General features: G+C 38.7%; 1 protein-coding gene across 1 annotated transcript in view; it reads left to right on the top strand.

The window, feature by feature from the left end:
• KDM2A (lysine demethylase 2A) overlaps positions 1-26,678 on the top strand; it is a 78,470-nt gene that overhangs the window by 43,023 nt on the left and 8,769 nt on the right. Inside the window, exons 6-17 of the mRNA XM_087713909.1 lie at positions 506-552; positions 886-1,064; positions 5,697-5,803; positions 6,355-6,448; positions 11,532-11,685; positions 12,479-12,594; positions 15,573-15,699; positions 16,120-16,517; positions 22,896-22,979; positions 23,805-24,071; positions 24,248-24,379; positions 24,486-24,575. Of these exons, the coding sequence (XP_087570035.1) occupies positions 506-552; positions 886-1,064; positions 5,697-5,803; positions 6,355-6,448; positions 11,532-11,685; positions 12,479-12,594; positions 15,573-15,699; positions 16,120-16,517; positions 22,896-22,979; positions 23,805-24,071; positions 24,248-24,379; positions 24,486-24,575 (1,795 nt within the window). The remainder of the gene's footprint in view (positions 1-505; positions 553-885; positions 1,065-5,696; positions 5,804-6,354; positions 6,449-11,531; positions 11,686-12,478; positions 12,595-15,572; positions 15,700-16,119; positions 16,518-22,895; positions 22,980-23,804; positions 24,072-24,247; positions 24,380-24,485; positions 24,576-26,678) is intronic.

Below are 26,678 nucleotides of genomic sequence, written 5' to 3'. Positions count from 1 at the left end.
GATGTGCATTCAGGTCCTGAATAGCTGAATTCCCCTTCCTGACAAAAGAACCACCTGTGAATCTTGTCTGAATGTTAAAAAATTTCAGTACTTCACTTGATATGAAGAGCATCTCATTTCACATATCTAAGTGACATAAAACAGAGGTTTCATGTTGTCAGTGCTCAATCAATAAATAAGATAATGTGAAAATTTACAGGACTTAGTAATATAAATATTACAGAATTGTTCAAAATTCAGCAGGAACTACTGCAGCGAAGTATGGAACCACTTATCCAAAGTTCAAGTGCATCTTTACTCAAACAGTTTGTTCAGAGAAATAAAATAGTAAATTGTATTGGAGGCTTTAAAGAAAAGTAAGAAATTGGCTTGGTTATATCTCTAGTTTTACATGATGGATAGTTTTGAAGCAGACTTGTAAGAGAGATAGATAAAAGACCACAGCATTAACTGTGCAGAGGGAATACTGACAGTGTGACTGCTGCACATTTTTTTTCTGTTTCAGGATGCCAGAACCAGACTTTAGTGTGAGTGATGTACGGCTCTATGTAGGTAATTATGCATTTTTCTTCTGAATTAAACAGGCATGTCAAGATAAAAGTTGGTATGTAATTTACGTGTAGAATTTAATTTTAGCAGAACTTTTAAATTGTAAAGTAGTCTCTGTTCTTGAAGGGAACAAAATGAAAAATGTTTGTTTTAAAGATTAATCACCCCTAATCAGAAGGCCTTGGATAATTATTCTATACCTTGTCCTTTATATGACCTTTATCCCCCCCCCCTCAACTTTTTAAAAACCATGTTTTATGTGTTAGCCTGCCTTTCTTGGGCTGGATGTTATTACCGGAAATTAATTAATTATCTATTTATCTTATCAACCGATAGGGAGTCGTAGGATGGTGGATGTCATGGATGTAAACACACAAAGGGATATTGAGATGACCATGGCTCAGTGGGCACGCTACTATGAAACACCGGAGGAAGACCGAGAGAAGTTATACAATGTTATCAGCTTAGAATTCAGCCATACCCGGCTTGAGAACCTGGTGCAAAGGCCAAATACGGTTAGTTTGGTGTTTCTTCTTTCCCTTGACAGTATCATTTTTTAATTTTATTTTGAAGGCCATTTAAATAAATTAAGGAGTCCATAGTATTAACTTGGGTTATGGTTTCAGTCATGGATTCAGATAATATCCGAATAACTTATACTGAGCTGCCAAAAGCAATAATATCAATTGATATTGTTATTGCCGAAGCTTCATTATCCAGCATACATGCATTTTTAATTTTGTACTTAAATTACAGTAGCAATAAAAAGAGAGAAATGCTGATAGGAACTATCAAGGTTGTCATTGTAAGGGAAGGGAGAGGGATAATGTGCTTTTCTCTCTCTATTTGTGATCATAGTGTCCTACCCATGATCCTGAATTTCCAGATTGCTGGAAATCTTGGACTCAAGAATGGAGGGTTACCCCTAGGTGAGGGTTCTTTGCTATCTAAACTCTGGACACACCACAGCAGAACAGATCTGTATACAGTGCTTTATTGCAGCACACACCTTTCCCAACAATACGCAATTGTTCCCCACTCTTAACGATTTTATAAGCTGATGTTTCCATGTAACATATTACCATGTAAGTATGTATTTAATACTCAGTCCTCTAATATTTAATACTTAGTTAAAATAAAAGCCCCAAAGTCTTTAAATTGACATACAACCTTTGCCTTCTTCCAAAAGTTCTTACGTTAATTGGGATAAATGCTGCCTCGGTGTGGTTGCTATCAGACTCCCAGGAAAGCTCCAGGATCCAGGCAGGAATCCTGCTAGGATACATGGCTGACCTTAGCTTGTAGTCCTGGCAATTGACTGTCTGGAAGAGCTGCCAATCTCCAGCTTCCCTGTCTGCTTCAGCTTCCCTATTGGCTTGTCGTTATCTTATCCCCTGTTTTCCTGCACATCACTTCCCTTTGTTGTAGCATTTACTTTTGTAAGCCAAGAGCCTGGGTGGGATATGGCTGCCTCTGGATGTTAAGACACCCTTGAAAAGAACAGGGTGTGGCTCAGTTATTGCAGGCAGTGGGAATACGCTGGCAGAGATGCTTGTGAGTAAAGTTGTGAGTGAATAAATGCATAATGGAAGTGGGATGGGAAGTGTTTCTGTCTGGCTGCATCTGTTTTGGGTTCAGTCTCAATTTAAGCTTGAGTTTGGGGAACAAGAATATGAAGAGGAGACTTGTACGTGGTTGCATGATCCTATCAACTCCCTCCCCCCCCTCCCCCCCCCACACAGTTAGCATGACCTCCTCCTTTCTGTCATTTAAGAAATTAGTTAAGGCTTTCTATTCCATTTGGCTTTTGGGAAAAAACTGGTAAAAATCGTGGTTCCCCTGTATAATCTCTTAGCAATTATTCTTTGTATTATTAGTATTTTTAATTTTACTGCATATTTCTGGGATTTTTAATGTGTTTTATGTCTTAGCGTTTGTTGATTTGATAGGGTAGGCGATAGTATGATATATGGAACCTTGTTCGCTGAGTTTGGTTGTTTGCTTGCAGATGTTTTATTATCTGACTAGGTAACATCATCGTTGCTAGGGAGTGTAGTGTTTGCTCCCTGTTTATATGCAAGAGATTTTTTATTTATTTAAAAGATTTATATGGGCATCCATCCTGGGTGACTTACAACAACCATAAAACCAGTAAATAATCATAAACAGAAAACAATATCCTGTGCCATAGTCATCCCCATTGGGATGCCCCACAGCAGGATCAACTACCCTGCTTCCATGCCTTCTACCCATACAATCTCAGCACCTAAGTGAAAAGCCAAGTCTTAGCAGCCTTCCAAATAGCTTGAAGGGTGGAGACCTGGCAATCCCCCATGGGACAGTGTTCCAGAAGGTAGGGCAACCATGGAAAAGTCATGCTTCCAAGTCCTGCTAGATGACAAAATTTTAAGGAGGGGACTTGGAACATGCTCACTCTCTGATCTTGTGGGATGGGTGGATAGTCTTAGGCAGTCCCACAGGTAACCAGATCCCATTCCATATAGGGTGTTAAAGATGATAACCAGCACCATGAATTGCATCCAGAAGAAAACTGGGAGCGCACTAAAAAAGTATTTCTAGGCATTACTGTAAATATAATTCTTAAAACGACAAAAAACCCTCACTGTTTAAAGAACAATATATCGTCCCTAGAGGAAATTATTAATGTTAAAATAAAACCTATGATAAGTTCTAACTGAAAACTTGCAGTATGTGTGGCATTAATTAGATTTATGTGCATGAGAAATCAATCTGTACTTAAATATAAGCAATCATTCTCCAATGTTGGTGGAGATAGCATCCACGCGTGGGTTACACTCGTCTACTATCCAATAAGACTGAGTCTGCAATCTTAAAGTCCTGCCTCCTCTTGTAGCTCCACCCAGCTTTGTGACTCAGTCTATTGAAGTGACTGGACATGTGCTACAATCCCTGATAAAGTTTCACCATTACAAAATTGACCAATATGCATCGACCAAGGTGGCGTTTGGCAGGTGGGTGTTACAACAGGTTGCAGCAAGTCGGCAAACTCCAGCTCGGACGTCGACCCACCCATAATCAGGAGACAGCTTTGGTATGTCCCATGCATGGATGCTATCTCTACCAACATTGGAGAATGGGCATTAGTCTTACCTGAGACACCCATTCTCTGGGAAAGTGAAGATAGCATCCAGCCCCGCCCTGTACATTTTCTGGTCCGATGCCAGTGGGGAGAGATTGTTTCATGAGTCACACATCACTCTGCGACATCACCTTCATCAAAGCTGGATGGAGCTACAAGAGGAGGCAGGACTTTAAGATTGCATACTCAGTCCTATCGGATAGTAGACGAGTATAAACCATGCATGGATGTTATTTCCACCTTTCCAGAGAATGGTAAGACCAACACCCATTCTGATTCCTTCAGCAAGCCAGTTTGGTCTAATTGCTAAGGTTCCAGGTTAGAAATGAGGAGAGTGTAAGTTCTAGTCCTGCCTTAGGCAAACAAATGTAGCTGGATGACTTTGGGCCAGTGATTCCGTCTCAACTCACAACACCAGACAACAACCAATTCCTGTTGCAGCCAATGGGTCAGCATTTGGTTGGTCCGAAAAAGTGGATCCTGTACCTGCAGGAAAAATGCTTGGAAGCAAAAAAAAATGACTGATCCCTTTATTAGCAGTACTAAAGTATATTTAAATCCATTTGACTTCCAGTGAGATGGTAATGTATGGACTACACGCATGTGAGCTCCAAATGATAATTTTAAATTTTATTCCATAAATATTGGGTAGGGTTTTTTAAATTGAAGCACACAGCATCAGTATCAGCTGTGATTTGACCATGACAAGCTAAGCTTACTGCAGCACACCAGTAACAAAAAATGTAAACTAATGGTGGAACTCCAAGTATCTTATCTTACAAAACTCATTTCACTTCTCCCAACTGCAATACAGGCAGCCAGTCAGTAAAGCTGAGAGTACTTACTGCAGAAGGACGGAAGTATGATTACAAACATGAGTAGAAAGGCTGTTGTTATTATTTAAATACTTTAAATGGCCCTCACAAGAGATGGTTATTGTTGGATTAGAGACTGGCGTAATATAAGATTATAAAGAGGGAGAAAGCCAAGCCAAGATTACTCCCCCCACCACCACCCTCCAACAAGACTCTCACTTGACTCTTCTTTAGACAATGACTCAGTTACCCCAAATGAAGGCCCTATGGTCATCTCATGACTGGTCATTAAGGCCTTACTGTATGTTTACAAGAGAGCCAATTAAAACTGGAGTAAATCCAGCCAAAGAATTTGCCTCATGAATCAACAGTCTTTTATATTGACAACACTCCCATAAAGAGGAACTGACCTATGCTGGGATGTGAAGAGACTGCACTCTGCCATCCCACTCACCCCCAAAGCTTCATCCTGCATCCCTGCCAACCCAAGCTGACTTTTGCCATTGGAGTGGCAGGGACAGGGAAGTGCAAGGCAGCAGGGGTGGCAGAGTGCAGGATGGGTAAAAGGGCAAAAATGTGCGGGGAGATAGGTGGAAAGAGTAAAGCAGAGTTGAGTGCTACAGTGAAGAAAAGTGTGAAATCTTTTAATGACACTGCAGTTCTGGACTAATGACCGCTATGGGACTACCGAAACTGCATCACTAAGCAGTGCAGTTACGTGATGTTTCCCATAATGACTGTATTATGGGAGACATCACTTAGCAACAGAAATTACAATTCTAATTAGGTTCTTTAGGTAAGGACTACTTATAAAGTGATTATCTTTTTTTTTTTTTTTTTGGAGGGGGGTAATATTTCACCGGTGTAGGTGGGAGATATTTATTCCTGACTAACCAGTTCTGTTTTGTAACATTCGTTGTGATTCTGCTATTTGTGTGTTTAATTTCTAAGATATTATTGTATATATTATTTCATAGATAATTTTCATGAATACAGAATATATCAGTGTAATAATACTAGACTGTTAGTTGAAAGAGTGAGTAAATGAGTAGAGCCTCACTAACTGATACTTAGTGAAATATCCTGTATTTGGAACCTCAAGGTATAATCTTTGATAACTATTTAAAGTTTTGGAATTGGGTTATTTGGCAAAAAGATATTGAACATTTGTTTATGACAAACATAAATCTTAATTTAATACATATTTCCAGGTGGATTTAATTGATTGGGTTGACAATATGTGGCCAAGGCATCTGAAGGAAAGCCAGACAGAATCAACAAATGCTATTTTGGATATGCAGTATCCAAAAGTGCAAAAGTAAGTAAAACTTTGTATATAGATCTTTCTTTTCATCGATGTGAGTTTTAAGAAAGATGTTTCTATACTGCTACCTGTCCTTCTATGTTTGTATTGTATCGTCAAAGGTCTGTATTGTTTGTATTGATTGTCAAAGGTCAGCAGTCTGGGCTAGACAGGCTAACATCATTCCTACCTAAGTCCTCCAACAATGCTAATTGGATGGATAACATCTATTAACATTGTAATGTTGAATGGCAAAATAGATTTGTTTTAAACAGCAGAAATTACGGCAGGAAGAACTTCCTACTTAGTAATAAGAATAGATTCCTATTACTGGCTTTCTGATACAAACAAAACAAAACAATCAGGTATTAATCTTATTGTCCCCTTTTCTTTCAACAGTAGAGAGTATTCTTAATATATAGATTCTGGTAATTAATATTATTATTCAATGTGGCATACTACATTGTGGCATACTAAATACTAACATTAAGCATTTATTCCATCTACAGAGTGTTACAATTTATTCAATGAAGTTTATGTTTTCATCATTTCTGGTTTTATTTCAGATATTGCCTGATGAGTGTTAAAGGATGCTACACAGATTTCCATGTAGATTTTGGTGGCACATCAGTATGGTATCACATCCACAGAGGGGGGAAGGTACCGTGGCATTTCCAACAACATACTTTTTGTGCGAAGTTTTGAGTAAAGTGGTTGCAACTGCAAATGGTCACTGTGTGCAGCAGTTACTAAATGAGAGCTACCTGCAGATATTCATTTCACTTGAGGAGTCACTTGCAACACATTTGGATACCTCACTCTAGAATCAAACTTATTGGGCTGTTTTAACAGGATTCCTCAGTGTCACTATTAACTTACACTATGTAACTATTATATATATTTTATATTATACAGTATGTAATTAATAGCACATGAGAGCTAATTTTAACAATGATGAATAGTTAATGAAATAAATGTGTTTTATTAATTATATGCCTAAGCCAGCTGATTGTAATAATTTATATTAAAAATAGGATATATGGAGTAAATTGTTTTTTTTAAAAGTAGATTGAAAAGACCAATCTACAACAGGGGTGTCAAACACACTTCCTCACGTGATATATTGCAGTTCCCCCCCCCCCTTCGTTAAACCAGGCATGGGCATGGCCAGCACATGACACATCCGGCCCACAGGTTGCAAGTTTGATGCCCCTGATCTACAAAGCCAGTGAATCTACTTAATTCTTTTTAAATAGTTACCATTTTTTCTAAAGAATTTGCTTTCAGGTATAAATGTTCAAAATCAGAAAAATAACACTTTACACATCTGCTCATGCTATTAACTGCAGCATTATTTTATTACCCATTTGGGACAGAGACGTTACTATAATTTTTACCTAGTCTTATTAAAAAAGCAGAAATTTCTTGGGGGGTTTAGTCTCATTTGAGGACTTTTATATGCCAAGTTCTTCAATCATTTAATATTCTATTTTTAAGAAAAGTATGAGATACCTGTTTTATCCTACTGCAAAACTTTCCTTTCATTGTCTTGTTTTAAATCATTTGCTTTGTTAATTGTACAGATTATTCATTTAGTGACTACCTCAATTAGTGACCATTCAGGACTACAATAATAAATGGTGGGGAGGAGGAGCCAACGTTGCGACGATATGGACATGCGGTCTCGATGCTCCGAGACCGCAGCTGATACTTTTGCCGTTGGGTGGTCCAATTGGACCTAAACCGTCCTGCAGAGATGGTGAACAGGAAGAATACGTCTTGCTGATCTCAGGGACATTGCAAAGTCCCTGATCGATCCAAGAGAAGTTCTTCAAGCCGGCGACAAAAAAATCCAGCCATTAGGCTGATGAAGTCGGGGCGGCTCCAAAATGGAAGGATACGGAAAGAGAAAGTGTTTCCAGCTGGTGAGGAATTTTTACCGTTTTAAAAGAGACTACCTATAAAAAACGTATTAATTTAAATTTGAGAACAGAAGAAATAAGCGGCAAAATTAAGCTTTGAATAGTTTTGGACAGGGGGTTATCTTACTTTTTAAAAGGATGTTATTTTCATGGATGGAATTTATGCAAGCCTTTTAAACCAAAGGGATTAAGTTTTCTTCTTCTTTTTTCATTATTTTTTGCAATTTATGGACTAAAATTCTCCTTCTTCATTACTGTGTGAGTTTTTCCCCTTTTCCTCTCTATTTCATTCAAGAATTTGACTTTTTTTTAACTTGGAATAAAAAAAGATACAAAAAGCAACGAAGAAAATTGTAACAATAGAGGGAAAGAGGACACTGCTACTCGGAGGCTGGAAGTTTGTGTATTGGAAACAAAACACCTTTACTTTCCTCACTGATTATTCTGGCTTGGATTTCAAGGTTTCACTCTTTTGTCTATAGAGAGTGACAAGAAGAAAAGCATACAGATGTTCCTTTGAAGTATATCTTTAACCAGAGAAAAGTGAAAATAAGACCTTATTGTGAATTTATGCTTAATCTTGTAAAAACCTTCCAAGCCAGAGCAGCAGTGTTTGTCAGCTTGAGATAATGGCACAACCTCAACAGCAGAAAGAAACTTTGTTTGCAAAAGATATTGTTAGAAATTCAGAAATTATCAAACACATTTGAGAAGATGGAGAAGTTGGAAAATCTAGAGCATCTAACAGTAAAATATGATGAAGTAGTTGGAGATGTTTATCAAGTGGAAAAAGTGGAGGTTAGAGTCCTAAAAACCGAAGAGAAAAATGACTACAAAGAAATTAAATCTGCTGATATTTATGGTGATTGGCTTGTGTCTGGAAATGGAAAGAGTGGAATACGGAAAGAGGAATTAAATGGAGGGGAACTCTACCCCAGATGGCAAGATACAGAAGAAGAAAAAATAAAAGAATGTATGGATTTAAAGAGAGAAATTTTGTTAGCAACATCGTTGAAAACACCACTGACAATTAAAGATAAGCTGATTAAGGAAACAGAAGAAGGGCATCGAAACTACATGAGAGACTTAATAAGCAATGAGTTGCAAAGAGGAGTCCATACAAATTTGATTAAGGAGATGATTAGAAGACTGATACCACAAATGGCAGAAGACATGAGATTGTTTTGCTACTGGAAAGATACAGGTTTTATACAGATTATAAATGAAAGGGTATAATCTAAAACTAGTTAAGCTTAGTGAAATTTAGTGACAATAGATATAGTTAAATAAATAATTGATAATGATAATAATGTATACATGTGTATTGCTATGATAAGTAATAATTGGATATGAATATTGAATGGTACCTATGAAAGGAAGATTAGAATTTTTTCTTGGTTATATATAAAGGTTAATAAAAAAAAGAACTAAGTTAAATTTAGTTAAGTTTTGTTTATTAGGGGGGGAAATGTTATGATAAAGGACAGAGTCAAATAAAGGAGGGATAATGATAACAATGTATCTATATACATGGGTACAACATAAGGAAAGTAGATGTAAATTGTAAACAGGGATTTGGAAAGGAGGATTAGAATTTTTTGTTACTAAATATTATGGATGTTTAGCTAGAATAGGCCATAAGGATTCAGTGTTATTGGAGGATATTAGAAATAGCAAATGAAATGCCAATATGTGGTTATGTTTTAAATCTTGATATATTTTATGATGAAGAACGTTTAAACAATTATAGTCAAATGAAAATGGAGGTATGATGATGGTAATATGTATAAATATATCTGAGTTAAAATACTTGAGTTAATATGAATTATGGTTGATGACTGTGGAAGAGATGCCCGAAAGTCTTTTGTAACCAACTGATACACTTTCTACAGTATGTATTTGTGTTGTGTCTGTTTTGAAAATAGAAAATAAAAAAAATGTATTAAAAACAATAATAAATGGTGATTAAAAATTCATATTCCAACCAATCCATGCATTTGGGCCTGACAATAGAAGCCTTCAGAGTGAAATTGGTTAAAATCATGTTAGTTTCAGGCAGCTAAGAGTGCTAATTAACTAATTAAGGTTACAGAATTGAGCTTTTTACCTTGTTTGCAGTTTTTAGGGAAACACTGCTGTGTGGAGAAAAGCAGCCCAGGAAGAAAACTTATTTAAGCAATCTCCAACCTGTAAGGGAAGCAAAATAGATCTGGCACAGGACACTAGGAAAGAAGGAATCAGTGATCTTCATAACCTCTCTCTATCTCTTTCAATCATGTATTCACTTAGCAATTATTTTACTTAATAACCAAGTTATTAGAATGGAACACAGTTGCTGAATGAGGAGAAAGTACACTAAATGATCCCCCCATTTAAATTAACTGGATTAGTTGCATTAATTGTAGAAATTTGGGAATTTATAAGGATTCTTCAATACTTCACTGAACTCTACGGTATATATAAACGAGTAAAATCCAAATGGCTAGTTTTCTATGCCAGTCTAAAACTGAAATAAATAATATATGCAACACAGAGAGCACTATTACAAAATGGAGAACACAAAGATTAATCTACTCTAGTATTTTTATTTTTTTCTCCCAAAAAGCAGTTAGTTTGCTCTGCAGGATTTAGAATATCTTTTTGCTACATTGGATCTTTAAGAGCTATTGGCTCTGCATTGCATATGCAATGTGATGGTTTGTTTTTGTTATTAAATATAATATACAAGTAGTTCTCAATTATGACAACTCATTTAGTGACATCTGAAATTGCAACAGTATTGAAAAAAAGTGACCTTGTTCTTACAACTGTTGCAGAATTCCCACAGTCACATGATCAAAATTCAGGCGCTCGCTAATTGGCATGCATTTACAATGGCTGCAGCATTCCGGAGTCATGTGACCATTTTTTAAAACCTTTATTTCTGACAAGAAAATCAGTGGAGGGAGCCATTTTTGTTTAACAACTGCATGAATCATTTAACAACTGCAATGATTCAATTAACAACTGATTTTAAAAAAGGTTGTAAAAACAAGCACAACTCATGCAGTTCACATAACTGCCTTACTTAACAATGGAAGTTGTAGTACCAATTATGATCGTACATTGAGGACTATTTGTAATATAACAATCATACAAATTGCAATCTCCATATAATTCAAACTTCTGGTAGTGATTATTGGTATCTAGTAATATGTTGTAAAAGAGAAGATTATAAACTAAAATATTTGTTTACCGTCCTGGGGTAGCTAGGGCAGGACATGGCTGCAGATGAAATGCTGATAAAAATATTTCAGAATAATTATCTGGAAAGTAAAGCTCTACCCTGAGAATCCAGTATGCAGCGAGGGGGGGGGGGGCGGGAGTACTTGAAAAAAAGAGATGGACAGATTGGTTGAATGTGGTAAGCAACATGTAAGAAAGTTTAGACCTTGGAACAAATGCTAGGTGGTTTCAGTTACCTTTTTTTTTTACTGTATTTATTTCTAATTCTTGAGCATTATTGTAGTTTAGATGGGTGATTTCTCCTAAAAGTTGAATATCCATTAAACAACCACAATTAGCACAAATTAGCAAACTCTCAAACATGCAGTAGAGTCTTGTGTTTCTTTTTCTCTGCACTTGATCCATTTACTGTTGCATATTATCAGAAGAAATACATACAGTGTGAAATAATTTTTAGCTGGGAAGCTGATAGGTGGAATATATAGGTCACCAATTTTCAGCAAGGTGTTGCATAATTTAGAATACTAATCTGGATTTAATAGTTGTTTCTTCTGAAGGACGCCTCTTTAATTTTTTTTTTTTTTTTTTACTTACAGATCTTCTGGCTAATCCCACCCACTCCACAGAATTTAGAATTATATGAAAACTGGCTACTATCAGGGAAACAAGGAGACATCTTCCTTGGTGATAGGGTATCAGATTGTCAGCGTATTGAACTAAAGCAAGGCTATACCTTTGTCATTCCCTCAGGTATATATAAACAGTGTTGCAAAGATAAAACACAGCCACTAAGAAACAGTTCTAAACAGCAGATTCTCAGCATCTTATTTTTAATTGCTAAAAAAGTACATGTCTTGTTGAAGTAGTAGAATAATACAGTACTTCTTATGCTTTGATTAAGCCTGGGATATGCTTAAACTTGAACGGACAATTTTTGGATTTAACTACAACCCATCTTCTTTGTTTTAGCAGTCTCCAGGTTCACTTTGCTAAAATTCAGTGAAGCCCCAATTTTTGGCAGCATGACCTTTGACATTTATCTTTTTGGATTTTCTGAGAGGTTGGAAATAAAATTAAGTTTAAAATAGCCTCATAAGTCTCTGGTAATATCTCTCTGGTAACGTAAGCCCTTTATCTCCTTTGCTTCAGAGGTCTAAAAATGATTCTGACCTAAACAGTATCTACCCATTTAGGTCAACAGGGCAATCTGCATTGTTGGCAAATCTTGTAGAAAATAATGAGGGAAGGGCAATAGGCATTTATTCTAAGAAACCAGAAAATACTCCCCTTCCTCCAATTTCAAGTGAAAAATGTCATTGCATCTTTATAAACTGCATGACATATGTTGCTTAAGCCAGGTTGGATCTTGTACCTTTCTGCAATACTAGGATAAATTGGAATTAAGAATACTTTTTTTTCTGAGAAGATTTGTTTCAATAAATACAATTCTTGGAAGTGTAAACATTGTAAATCACAACTTTAAAAATACAAGATTTTCAGCTATAGAGATTCAGATTATCTAAATATGAGCTTTGGTCCTTAGGTTGGATCCATGCTGTGTATACTCCTATGGATACTCTAGTTTTTGGAGGAAACTTTCTACACAGTTTCAATATCCCTATGCAGTTACGAATTTATAGTATTGAAGACCGTACACGGGTAAGAGGTTTTCAGAAGCATTTTTCAAAATTGTATAATTTACACATTATAGAATATTACTACCCCTATTAAAGTTCAATTTTTCAATCACAAAAGCACTAGGTAAACCTGTAAACCTTAAATTTCAAGGGATAGGACTTATTTCTCTGACTTAATCAGAGAAGCAGCAGTATAGATGTCTACAGGTGAAACTCGAAAAATTAGAATATCGTGCAAAAGTTCATTTATTTCAGTAATGCAATTTAAAAGGTGAAACTAATATATGAGATAAGACTCATTACATGCAAAGCAAGATAGTTCAAGCCGTGATTTGTCATAATTGGGATGATTATGGCGTACAGCTCATGAAAACCCCAAATCCACCATCTCAAAAAATTAGAATATTACATGCAATCAATAAAACAAGGATTGTACATAGAACAATATCGGACCCCTGAAAAGTATAATCATGCATATGTACCCAATACTTGGTTTGGGCCCCTTTTGCAACAATTACTGCCTCAATGCGACGTGGCATGGAAGCTATCAGCCTGTGGTACTGCTGAGGTATTATGGAAGACCAGGATGCTTCAATAGCGGCCTTCAGCTCTTCTGCATTGTTCGGTCTCATGTCTCTCATCTTGGCAATGCCCCATAGATTCTCTATGGGGTTCAGGTCAGGCAAGTTTGCTGGCCAATCAAGCACAGTAATCCCAGTTATTGAACCAGGTTCTGGTGCTTTTGGCGGTGTGGGCAGCTAGAAAATGAAGTCAGCATCCCCATAAAGCTCGTCTGCGGAAGGAAGCATGAAGTGCTCCAAAATCTCCTGGTAGACAGCTGCATTGACCCTGGTCTTAATGAAGCACAGTGGTCCAAAGTCCTGTTACTCAGTGGTCCAAAGTCCTCTTTTCTGATGAGAGCAACTTTTGCCAAAAGCACCAAAACCTGGTTCAATGACCGTGGGATTACTGTGCTTGATTGGCTTCTCCATTCTTCCTCCATACTCTGGGTCCTTGGTTTCCAAATGAGATGCAAAAGTTGCTCTCATCAGAAAAGAGGACTTTGGACCACTGAGTAACAGGACTTTGGACCACTGTGCTTTATTAAGACCAGGGTCAACGCAGCCGTATACCAGATTTTGGAACACTTCATGCTTCCTTCCACAGACGAGCTTTATGAGGATGCTGACTTCATTTTCCAGCTGCCCACACTGCCAAAAGCACCAAAACCTGGTTCAATGACTGTGGGATTACTTTGCTTAATTGGCCAGCAAACTCGCCTGACCTGAACCCCATAGAGAATCTATGGGGCATTGCCAAGAGAAAGATGAGAGACATGAGACCAGACAATGCAGAAGAGCTGAAGGCCGCTATTGAAGCATCCTGGTCTTCCATAACACCTCAGCAGTGCCACAGGCTGATAGCTTCCATGCCACGTCGCACCTAGGTAGTAATGAGGTAGTAATTGCTGCAAAGGGGGCCCAAACCAAGTACTGAGTACATATGCATGCTTATACTTTTCAGAGGTCTGATATTGTTCTATGTACAATCCTTGTTTTATTGATTGCATGTAATATTCTAATTTTCTTAGATGGTGGATTTGGGGCTTTCATGAGCTGTACGCCATAATCATCCCAATTATGACAAATCACGGCTTGAACTATCTTGCTTTGCATGTAATGAGTCTATCTCATTTATTAGTTTCACCTTTTAAGTTGCATTACTGAAATAAATGAACTTTTGCACAATATTATAATTTTTCGAGTTTCACCTGTACATTAGGTAGTTACATTCTTTTCTAATATTTTTTAATACTTTTCTAATTTTTATTACAATGCCCATAATGGTCGGACACAGATGATCCACTTAACTGGATTAAATCAAGATGTCATGTAATCCCAAAATCAGTTTCTATCATATCAGCTAGTTCTGAAAGGTCAGAAATGAAGCATTATCATAATCAGCTTTTGTTGATTATTATCCAGTGTCTAGTACTGATCTGAAATACAGAGCTGAAATTACTTTCAGTTTAACTGAATTCTGATACCCACATGATTTTTTTTTATCTCCCTTATTTTTCACTGCTGTATTATCCTTCGAATTGATGCTTCTGCTTAGGCTTTATTGTGCTAAGTAATCTAGGTTTTAGTTGATTCTGTTATCTATTCAATAAGTTACCAGTCTATAAACTAGCATACCATTTCTGAAGTCTGTAGAAAACTTTTATGTCTAAACGCAACCAAGTTAACAAGTTTAGATAATTTTACTGGTGAGGGCAGTTTTATCCATAAGATCTTCTTTGACACAGAAAAGGGGATAGGTTTTACAATCCCTTTCCATCTCATTTGTTCTTGATGTTTGAGAAGCCTTTCAGAAGAGTGTGAAATTATAACAAGGGCAAGTAACAAAAAATAGTTCACCTTCTATCAAAACTGTTGGATCGAAGGCCTTCTGTGAACATGAAAGACCAATGTTATTTGTAGGAAGGATGTCTCCATGTAGACAGACTCAGTAATTGCATAAATTCTAAAAAGCTAATGAAGCAAGGCCTTTCCTTTATAAAAGTCATGCTGGATTTTTTTTCCCTCTGATACGCTGGTTGCTCTTCAGATCAGAAATCTTCATCACTCTTTAATGTTTAACTTTTATGCACATTGAGCTATCCTTCATAGCATTCTCTAATTTATTTGGGACCGAAGTTAAGATGACCTAGATCTTTTTTAAAGATTATATAGGCTCTTTTGAAGTCCTCAATAAGAAAGCTAATTTTAATAAGTTTATATTTTAATTAAGAGTCTGGAAAAAATGCCACTGGCCCCACACTGAATTGTAAAGTATGAATGAATTAATATTGAGAGTACTACAAGACAGCAATTTTCTACATACTGGGGCATTTGGATTTCCCTATAGGGCTAAGTGAGAAAAAAGTGGGGTTATTAAGAAAATTGCATAACTAATTGTCTAAAAAATGCTGTTTTCTTGTATCTTGCCCATTTACAGGTCCCAATTAAATTTCGTTATCCCTTTTATTATGAAATGTGCTGGTATGTACTAGAACGCTACGTCTATTGCATCACTAACCGTTCCCATTTGACCAAGGACTTTCAGAAGGAATCACTTAACATGGGTAAGAGCTGTTATTTTAGCTTTCATTTTTCTGATTTTTATATTACACACACACACACACACACACACACACACACACACTTCTGATTTTAACAGATAACCCTTGAAGGTAATGCCATTACCAGAAAAGAGTCACATATCCATTCACCAAGTGATCTAAGAGATTATAGTATGACTTAAACCTAGCTATATGTTCACCTCAGAGGTGGGTTGCTAATTTTTTTTACTACTGGTTCGGGTGAGCTCCCTCACGTGCATGCGCAGAAGCATCCAGGCAGGTGAGCGGAGCCTCCCGCCGCCGCTACTACCAGTTCAGCCAAACCAGCAGCAACCTCTCTCTGGTTCACCTTTATTTATTTAATGCTTTCCCAAAAAACTAAAACATTTAATCTGATAAGATTATTCCTTCCTTTGTATGCAGATATGGAACTGTGCAATGCAGAGTCAGGAAATGTGGATGAAGACGATGCTGTGGGCGGAAAGGAATCACGTCGTCCAACCACCAGAAGGTCAATCCTTACCAGCCCAGTAGCTAATGGTGCTAATCTAGACTATGATGAAATAAGTAGAGGCTGTCGAAGTTTGCCAAGTCTTAAGAGAACTCTCTCCATGGATTCTGAATCCAGTCGAGGTTCCCAAAATGGCCAAGCATGGGATTCTCACAGCAATTGTTCACTTAAAGACAAGAAGGTGCACCTAACACAGTTTGAGCTTGAAGGTATGCGTTGTCTTGTAGACAAGCTGGAATCTTTGCCTCTACACAAGAAGTGTGTACCCACAGGCATAGAAGATGAGGATGCTCTTATTGCAGATGTTAAGGTAAGATGGAAATATTGTCTTTTTCTATAGCTGTGTCAAGTTAAGGAACAGTAATAACCAATTGAAATATTTAATAAGGACTGGATGATATAGCCAACTGTGCTGCACTACTGCAATCTTGTTTAACACTGGAATCAAAATAGCTATTTTATTTTGTACTTATCAAAATTCCTGACATTATTCAATTTGTCTTTGAAAATGTTTCTGCCTTCCCTGCAGTACTAACTAGAAATAATGCAGATTTGTCAGTCTGGGAATAATATCCGTGTTTCCCCAAAAATAAGACCAAGTCTTATTTTCATTTGGGTCCTAAAATAAGCACTAGGGCTTATTTTTGGGGAATATCTTTTCTTCCATGTACGGGAGACCCACTTCTGCTTGCTCGCAGAGGGGCAAGAGGCTGCGTGGCACATCTGTGCTACCACCATGAGGCAGTGGGGATGGAGCTGCCCCACGTGCTTGCACTGGGTTATCTCAGGGCCCCCACAGCCAAGTCACCCATGCCCTGACACTTGCTTTGCCTCACAGTCAGGGCACCAACAGCCCCATTCAGCAGGACCCTGCATGGCTGCCGGCCCACTTCTGCTTGCTCGCGGCCTCAATGGAGCAAGAGGCCAAGCAACACACTGGTGCCATGGTCACAAGGTGAGGCGGGTGGAGCTACTGCACATGCACCTCACCAGCTTACTTTAGGGCCCCTGCAGCCATGCCCTGACACCTGCCTCACCTTGCAGCCACTGCACCGCTTGGCCTCCTGCTCCGTTGCGGCCATAAGCAAGCAGAAGTGGGCCAGTAGCCACATAGGCTCCTGCCTCATATGGCTGCTAGTGCTGCCACCATGAGGCAGGTGTTGGGACGTGGATGGTCTGGTTGTGGGGGCAGAGGTAAACTAGTGTGGGACACATGGTGCAGCTGCACCACCTCACCTCGTGGCCATGGAACCACAAACAACCAGACAGAATGTAGGTGGCCAGCTCCGCATGTTCTTAAGTAGGACTTATTTTGAGGATAAGGCTTATATTAGGCACAGGCATAAAAAACACACTAGGGCTTATCTTTGGGATTTGTCTTGTTTTTAGGGAAACAAGGCATACCATTTCATTTGCATCCCAAGAGAAGGTTCAAAAATTTTTACACATCCCTAATATGGGCACAGTTGTTACCAACTTACATTTTGGTAATATTTTATAACAGGGATATCAAACTCACGTCATCACAGCAACATCACATGACGTACTAGGACTTTTTTCCCCTTCTTTAAACCGGGCATGGGCAGCACGTGATGCATCCAGCCCCTGGGCTGGGAGTTTGACAGCCCAGTTTTATAACATGTATCGATAGTGTTTCATATATGATACTTACTGTTACAAAATTGTTTCATGGAAATGACACAAGGAAGTTCCTAAATTTTATCAGTATGAAATACTTCCTATAGAAAAGCAACTATGTATCTTCCATGTATTTGCCATTCATAGTCCCTGAATAATTTGAGTACCGTATATCTCTGGAAGGATTTGTTGGAACAGAATCCTTGGTAAAAAAAAAATACTTTTATTTATGCTAAAAGTTGCCATTGTTAGATTCAATAATACTAAATATATGCTCCAGCCAGCCAGCACATAAGCACAAATATCATATGGACATAAAACTGAAATATTACTACAAATTAGTAATTTGTCATTTGCCTGAAAGTCAATTAATTTTTTAAGAAAGCAGAACATAGTAGAGTATCCAGTGCTCCATTAACTTCTGATAACCTCTTAAGACTGGATTCACCATCTGTTAAGACTATAGCTTGCTTATGAAAAGTTTGCTGAATTGTCTGGATTTGCCTTATATACTAAACCATAAATCATAATTTGCCAACCAATATCTGGATTCAGATAATACAAGTCAAACCAAGTCAAATCACATTAGGGTATTATATGCATCAAAGCACAATAACTTGATTTGTGTATTTTTGCTCCTTCTCTCTGGATTTTTTTTCCTCTTGTGGTTATTTAAAGGGGGGAAGGATTTATTTAATCCAAGTGATCAGCAAAGCCACATCATTCAACTTGAAAGGCAAGACTGAAAAATGTTTCCTTATTGGAGGGTTATTACAAGGGTGCACGTGTATGTGTATATAGAACCGCAAGCCATTATGTCTCCTAGAGATAACAGCTGCCATTTGTTCAGTTGTTGTTTTATGGGTACTGCATGTCATTTGATCTCTCTACTGAAAAATGGTGACAAATTCAGAAGTTTCCATAGAAATGGTAGTGTCCAATTACATTGTGTAGTCTGATAAAAATAGAGTGAGCGCTCAGTTAGAAATACTGCTTAGTTGTATAATTCCAGGTAATGTTGCTGGTGGAACCCACAAACAATTCATAGTAAAAAAAATAAAGCTATGAAAATTTTAAAACATTATTCCCCCCATGTTTTACGTGTTAATTAAAATGCTGTGGCTTGTTCCAATATACCTGTAAACAACTGTGTACATTTGAAAGGGGGAAATTTTGAATTACAGTCTGCAGGCATTTTATTTTACAGCATCTGTACGTTGCTCTCTTGTATTCAGCAAGTTAGGGGATATGGCCACAATTCTGCTTAAGGCTGTTTAAAATTTTAGTACGTTTGAATGCAGTCATCTGTTAATAGTTCATATACATGCAAACTAAAACATTAATGTATGTAAAATACGCCAACTATCTGTTGTACTACAATAGCCGGTTGCATATTTTGAACATTAGTCCCTGCAACATAGGCATTTACGATCTATTGCTTGTGATATAGCAGCTTTATAAATCCATATCTTTAATGTTTGTGAAATCACTTTTATCCGTTTTAGCCTTCTGAATATACCAGCAAACATATTAAACGCCTAGTTCAGGGAACCAGTAATACAAGGGTAGCATCCAGTAATACCTGTTTGGCTAGTACACACACAGCACAAACTTGTCTCTCATATTCTGTATCGCAAGTTTGTGCTGAATTTCGAAAACGTTTGATTCATGAGCAAGGGGGGTAGGGGGGGGACGAACATCAGGTACAAGTTTCACTTTTACAACGAGCTTTCCGTGCAGTCTTTTAAACTCACATTTTGAATATAAAGCGGATGGGTAGCTGACGGGCGTTAAGAAACTAGCTGTACCCCTCGGCCGTTTCACGGATCTCGAGACCTTTTTTTCCATGTTCTAATCTAGGCGGTTCAAAAGAAAAATAGAAAGAAAAAGCCATTGTTACTGTTCAAAGGTCCCCTTCTTGAGAGGAATTTGCTTGTGACCAAAAAGAGTGATGCAAGGGCGGGGGGGGGGGGAGAGAAAAGCGCCGTAGCTGCAGCCACCCCAGAGAAGGGGTTAATCAAGCTTTCCTGTTCTGTTCTCTAAAGTCTGCCAGAGTCTCAGCCCTTGGGGCCGCTGGCCCTGGATTCTCCAATTGCAGTGGTGGGGGAGGGGGAAGGGCGTCAGCTTAGGCGACCGCTTCGACCAATTAGCAAGCAGCCAACCGCTTAGTCTAGCGCCCCCCCCCCTCCTCTCCCCTCCTCCCGACTCTGCAGCAGAACGGCTTCCCGTTCTGTTCTTCTCCGCTCGTTCGCTCGGCCTCCTTTCTCTCCTGCCATCTTCCGTTGCAAAGCATTGCTGGGAACTGCATGTGGGTGACGCAGCAGCATTGTTTGCAGGCAGAGGAAGCTTCCGCCGAAGGGTTCTGGAAGGAGCATGCTCCGGCGAGGCAGCTGCTCGGGCTGACAAGAGTTGTAAAAGTGGCCCCGTTTCACCGAAATCCTCCCCGGGAGAACGAAGGATTGGATGGGAACAAACTTGTACACTTCGGGGGCAAAAGATCGAAAGCGAAGCGGTAACTGGGCAGAATAGAAAACAAAGAGACTAGTAGGAAACTTCCTTGCGAGACTCTCGGCTGCTTCGGTGGAACGGAGCGCGCAAGGTCAGGCAAATCCGGAACTGTGGGGCTGGGTTCAGGATCGAGGAGTGGACTTCTGCTGAATGAGCGGATCCTGGCGTTCCCGCGGAGAGCGTTTGATCGGGGTTTTTACCGGCGGCATTTTCTTTCACGGTGCTTGTCTGCATTGGGGGGAGGGGGAAATTTGATTGAAGGGGAAATGCAAGGCCGTTTATCTTGGCTTTAGAAGGCAGCAAGACCCTCTAACTCTTACTTCTAAACAAGTTTGCCTGCGATCTGTTGGCTATTCGAAAGTAGAGAGTAGTTCCGCCAGTACAGTCTTTTTCTACCCTCTTTTCTCTTCCTGCTCCCGAATGGGCTTTTTCTAAAGGTCCGTGGGAATTGGTGGAACTGGGTGTTGTCCTCCTCGGAGCTTACACGCCTCTGCGGCTACCCCTAAAGTGCCTCTGACTGAAGGAGTTTGCGTGTCCCCCTTTTTTCTTTTTGCCCTGAGCAGCATGTGTGTTCATGCCCTCAAATGCCGACCTTTCCTCTTAAATATGTGCCGTAAGGAAGAGGGCGGGGCTTGGAGACTGCACGTTCTGCTGGGCTAGCCGCGACAGTCACTTCCTTCCACCCACGGTTTTTTTTTTCCTTGAAGGGTGGGGAAACAGCTGCAAAGCAGGGTGGATTAAAAATCCGTTAAAAAAATTAAACCCAGTTAAGCTTTGTTAAAACAAGCAGACCTTTTTTTTCTCTTTTGAATGGCCTTTTGATCTATATTGAAGTTTGTCTTTGCTTTTAAAGGGGATTCTATAAAGCATTCTTGTCAACTGCATTGTAACTTCGTAAAATAAACCCAAAATAAAATATCATAAAAAGGTCATAAAAGGCTGCAATTCTGTTATTTAAATTACAAATGTCAGGTAGTGGTTCTTGACCTTTAATTGCTATCTGGGATGTGCACTAGTAAAAATTGTGTTATCAGTGTAGCGATCCAAGTGATACAACTTTATTCTGACATACACACATGATTTTAATCCATGCATGTTGCAAGAATACTTTTAATACATCCTTGAACCAGATAACAACCACCATGCTTATTTATCTGATTGGCAGATTTTGTTGCTGTTTCTGTGTTGTTGCTGAAGTGCCATTTTATTTTAATTTTAAAGCTCTTTACATATATCTGTTTAATTTTCTTTGTGAGGAGCTTCCAAAATTTTAAACAGATAGAGGATTCTTCCCCTTGACTAGTCAGCCAAGGTTGAAAAGGAACATTTCTTTTTCCTGTCTTCTACTTTATTAGGTGGAAAGTGACTTGGTTTGGTTGGTTAAGAATTATTGGTTTGGGCTAAACCAAAACAGTACTGTATGTACAGTTTCTGTGTCATAGGGAAATAGCTCTGTCTGATTGGTTTCTAGTTTTTGCTTCTGGAAGTTCATCTTACAATTAAACATCACTTAAATTGTTGCTTATTTTTTACATCTGTAAATAAAATGTGCTATCAAAATTCTTCCTTTGAATAGATTTGTATTTGTCATTGTGTAAAGGTGATAGTCTGCATTATTACAGATTCAGGAGTAGGAGAATTCAGTTTCTTTTGTTGCATATTTGTTCATTACTTAGAGCAATCTTATTAATCAGATAGATTAGATATATATGTTTATATTTGGTTTAGATTCTCAGTGTTGGTTTCCTCTAATTCTATTAGTCTCTCATACTAATAGACATTTCACAGCAGAAGCTTCATATGGGAATATGAATTCCTTGCATTGGTAAGTGCCAGCAAGAGCAAGCCCAGCCCATGCAGTGTTCTTTCCATCTTGGCAGCAAGAAACACTGCACTCCCTGCACAAGGCAATGCCAGTAATGTAACCATAGTAACCCCAAGTAAATAAAGCACATCTGAAACGGCAATCAAGAGTGGGTGGATGTGGGGTGGACACGCAGAAGCACCAGAAACAAGGAAGAAAAAAACCATTTAGGAAGAGATGCAAAATCACCTATGATTTAGCCACGTGCTGCTAACACTGAGCAACAGACTGTGACTCAGGTTATTTAGTACTACAGTATATGAGAAAGACAGATGAACATTAAAGCAACATTATTAGGGAAAAATAGCTTTAATACCTGCTGTTGAATGTTAAGACCAAATTGTCTGGTTTAAGGTTAAGTCTAATCACAGTAGTTCAGCACTGATGCATTCCTTTCTGTATGAGTTGGACATTGTAATAGTATGGGAACAATAAAAATTGGATTGTAAAAAAAAGTCCATATATCTGCACAATTTTCAGTTTTTTTAACTGAAGATGGTATATGCTTTTGATAGTTGAAGTAGATCATGGATAATACTATGCAAAATCTTCATTAATAATTATTTTTTATTTTTATAGAAAGTTACTGTAAGGATGATAATTAAAAGTATATTGAATAATTTTAAATTTCTATATGAAGTTTAAAGATCGATTTTTATTTTCTCTGTTCTGCTATAGCTATTGCTTGAAGAGTATTCAAACAGTGATCCCAAACTGGCACTTACTGGAATCCCTATTGTCCAGTGGCCGAAGAGGGATAAGGTAAATAATGGTTCTCTGTGTTTGTTCTAAAACTGGAAAATTTGTGCTGAAAATACAAATCCACTGTGTTAAATCCAACCTCTTATGTCAATTAAATAACCAAGAAACAGACTCTTGCTACTGCTTTTATTCCTACAAATGCACAATTGTAGAAATGCATTGCAGAAAGTAAAATTAAGGATAATGTACATAGCAGTATTTTTGAAGTGCTGATTTCTAGGAATTATTGCCCAAACTCAGAATTAGTTAATGATAAAATAATCCTGTTATTTAGACATCTTATCTTTGGGAGCAGACGCCTTTCCCTTTCCACGCATAATTTTTTTCTGTTCCCATGTTTAGAGCTTTTCTGTGATTGAATGTCTATTACCTCCCATAGACCCGTTAGGTCACACAGGGTCGGCCTCCTCCGGGTTCCGTCCACCAGCCAATGCCACCTGGCTACCACCCAGGGGAGGGCCTTCTCTGTAGCAGCTCCGGCCCTTTGGAATGAACTCCCCGTGGAGATTCGTACCCTCACCTCTCTCCAGGCCTTCCGGAAAGCTGTCAAAACCTGGCTGTGCCGGCAGGCCTGGGGTTGATGAGTTCCCCTCCCCTTTCGACTTGTATGGCTGTATGATTCTTGTGTATTTTAATTACATGTATTGTGTTTATGTCCCCTTTCCCCCTTTTGAGTTGTTCGCCGCCCTGAGTCCCTCCCGGAGAAGGGCGGCATACAAATAAACTAAATCTTAAATCTATTATTGCATTGTGGTCTTTTGAAAAAAGAATCTTTGGTATTCTGTGAATCTCTAGATTTAATACCATTTTTTCCCCCACTGACAGCTGAAGCTTCAGACTCGGCCAAAGTTAAGATTACCTGCCATCCCTATCACCAAGCCCCATACTATGAAACCAGCTCCACGACCTGCAACTGTGAGACCCACAGTATCTCCTATTGTATCTGGTGCACGAAGGAGGCGGGTGCGATGTCGTAAATGCAAGGCCTGCCTGCAGGGTGAATGTGGCATGTGTCATTACTGCAAAGATATGAAGAAATTTGGAGGGCCTGGTCGCATGAAACAGTCTTGTATCTTAAGGCAATGTTTGGCGGTAAGTGATGCTACAGGGGAAAAACCAGTTGTCTTTGCAAAAGAAATAAACTTTGATTTGTGCAAATCAAGGGGATGAAGCCTGTGATTCTTTTTGAAAATATCCCTGAATCCAAACCCGAAGCTATGAAGTCCAGATAGAAATTTCTGGTATGATTTCTTGTTTTAACTTTGTAGCCCAGACTGCCTCATTCTGTCACATGCGCACTTTGTGGAGAGGTAGATAAGAACGAAGATTCCCAGGACTTTGACAAGAAACTAATGGAGTGCTGCATCTGCAATGAAATTGTTCATCCTGGCTGTTTGCAGGTGAGAAGCTTTAAATTCCATACAAACAACTTGATTTACTTTGCTATAAAAATGACATCAACATGAATCTTGTTGGAAATTATTGCTGAGTTTCTCTCTTCTGCAGATGGATGGGGAAGGGCTACTGAATGAGGAATTGCCAAATTGCTGGGAATGCCCAAAGTGTTACAAGGGAGATGAGCCAGAGAAAGGCCAGGTAAAGAAGTTATTTTTTTTATTGATTGTGCATAGTATGCTGCTCTTGAGTAACGAGACAAACTGTTGTTTGCAGAGGGGCTCAATATTTCATGTAGCTTTTATGACTGGGAAGGTGAGATTGGTGCAGCATCTCAGTTTCTTGATTTATTTATGTGTATTGAGAACAATTTGCAGAAAGTGCATCATAGTTCTAGCAAGTGAGCTTTGGATGTTGTTGTGGAAAACACCTGCATCTATTAATGAGCACAAGGGGGACTGCATTGTTCATAATAAGCAGATTGCTTCACAGTTGTGTCTTATGACCTTCCTGGAATCTAGTAAATTATGACATTTTGCCAGGGGGGGATCAGCATCCAGCTATTAAATAGCGAATACATGACAGTGCAAAAGTTGGGCTGTTGGGCCTGCTACCCCAACAAAGATCTTTCTAGTTAAAACTATCCAAGGTGGTAATTCCTTTCTGAGCATTGCAAGAGCTATTTCAAATGGGGGAATATTTGCCCTCTGGGTGGCCCTCCGATACTTCATTCTAGTCCTAAGTACTGTATTTTCAGACTATAAAAAGGAAAAGAGTATAAGATGCACCTAGATTTCGAAGAGGAAAAGAAGAGGAAAAATAGTTTTTGCCCTCCCCGTCCTCCAGGAGCATTCTGCAGGCCTCCCAAACCCTCTGTGTGTCTCGTTTTTTGTGGAAAACAGGCCTGTTTTGGCCTCTCGGAACACACACACACACACCCCAACGCATCCCTTTTTTGCACTCCCCAGCCCCCAGGAGCATTCTGCAGGCCTCCCAAACTCTTCACACATGCCTTTTTTACCAAAAAGGGGACTGTTTTGGGCATAAATGGGATGCACCGGAGGCGGGTTGTTGGGAGGCCAAAAACACGGCCGTATTCTGTCTATAAAACGCACATACATTTCCACCCACTTTTTTGGGGGGTGCGTCTTATATTCTGGAAAATATGGTAACTCAGATCATAATAAGGAGTCCTTGTATGAACCATTGATTATGACATACTATATGTGAAATATTGTTCAGCAAGGGAAGAACTTGACTCATAATTTGAAAACTTGCTGGAGAATTAAATCTTGACCAAAAAAGTAGCATCTTCCTAATCTGTATGTTAGATTAGCAATTCAAAGAAGCTGTGTTTCATTTCAGTCTGGAAGAGTAACTGGCTTACTATTTTCATCCACTCATCTGCTTCTTCTGGTACATGTATGCGATACACTATTGAAACTTCCTAGTTATATTTTGTACCTTGGCATAGATAGTCTTGAGTATATATTGCTTTAAACTTTGGTTAAATATAGTAAAATACACACATTGTACAATCAGTACAGATAATTTGAGGCCAATTGGAAGAGGAAAATATATTGCATTCAAATGAATTAAAGGGTTTGTGGAAGAAAGATGGTTCTTGTTAAAGTCAGTTAAATTTATAGGACACTCAACTCCCAGCAACTTTGGGTGGTTAACAAATTGTTAAAAACATTTAAAAAGCAACAAAACAAAAAGCATAGAAAAGGAAACAGAAAAGAAAGATAACAGAAAAATTCAGATGGGAACAAGGAAAAAGGAAGCAAAGGAGCACCAACCATCTCTCCAAAGATCTGGGCAATGGGCCATATGTTGAGGGCCCTTTGAAATATCAACAGAGTGAGGGCTGTTTGAATCTTGGAAGGGGAAACCACATCCCAGATAACAGGTACTGCTACAGAAAAGGTGCAATTCTGGGATCTACCATTCCTGCCAGATTGAACCAGCCAGGCAGATGGAAGACAGATAGTCTCTCAAATAAATCCTTCAAAAATTAGTAACAGGGAAGTTAGAACTCCATATAGAACAGATATTGGAATATACTTTCCTTAAAAACCTGAAGAATTTATCATGATCAAACCAATTGCACCCTTTCCTAGTCCTGGAGGCTTTGCTCACAGTCACTCATGCTTTGGTCATTTCCCATCTAGATTACCAGAATGCTTCAACTGGTCCAGAATGTGGCAGTGCGGATAGTAATGGGGGTTCATAGAAAGGGTGGGTTCCTGCCAGTTCTAACCTCGTCTATAGAAGAGGTTCCACAAATCTACAGTCCGTTTA

The sequence above is a fragment of the Thamnophis sirtalis genome, unplaced genomic scaffold, assembly GCF_051295495.1.
Source record: "Thamnophis sirtalis isolate CommonGarterSnake01/CBP01778 unplaced genomic scaffold, rThaSir2_p1.2 scaffold_1, whole genome shotgun sequence".
Classification (NCBI taxonomy): domain Eukaryota; kingdom Metazoa; phylum Chordata; class Lepidosauria; order Squamata; family Natricidae; genus Thamnophis; species Thamnophis sirtalis.
This window is presented reverse-complemented; position numbering and strand designations above follow the sequence as displayed.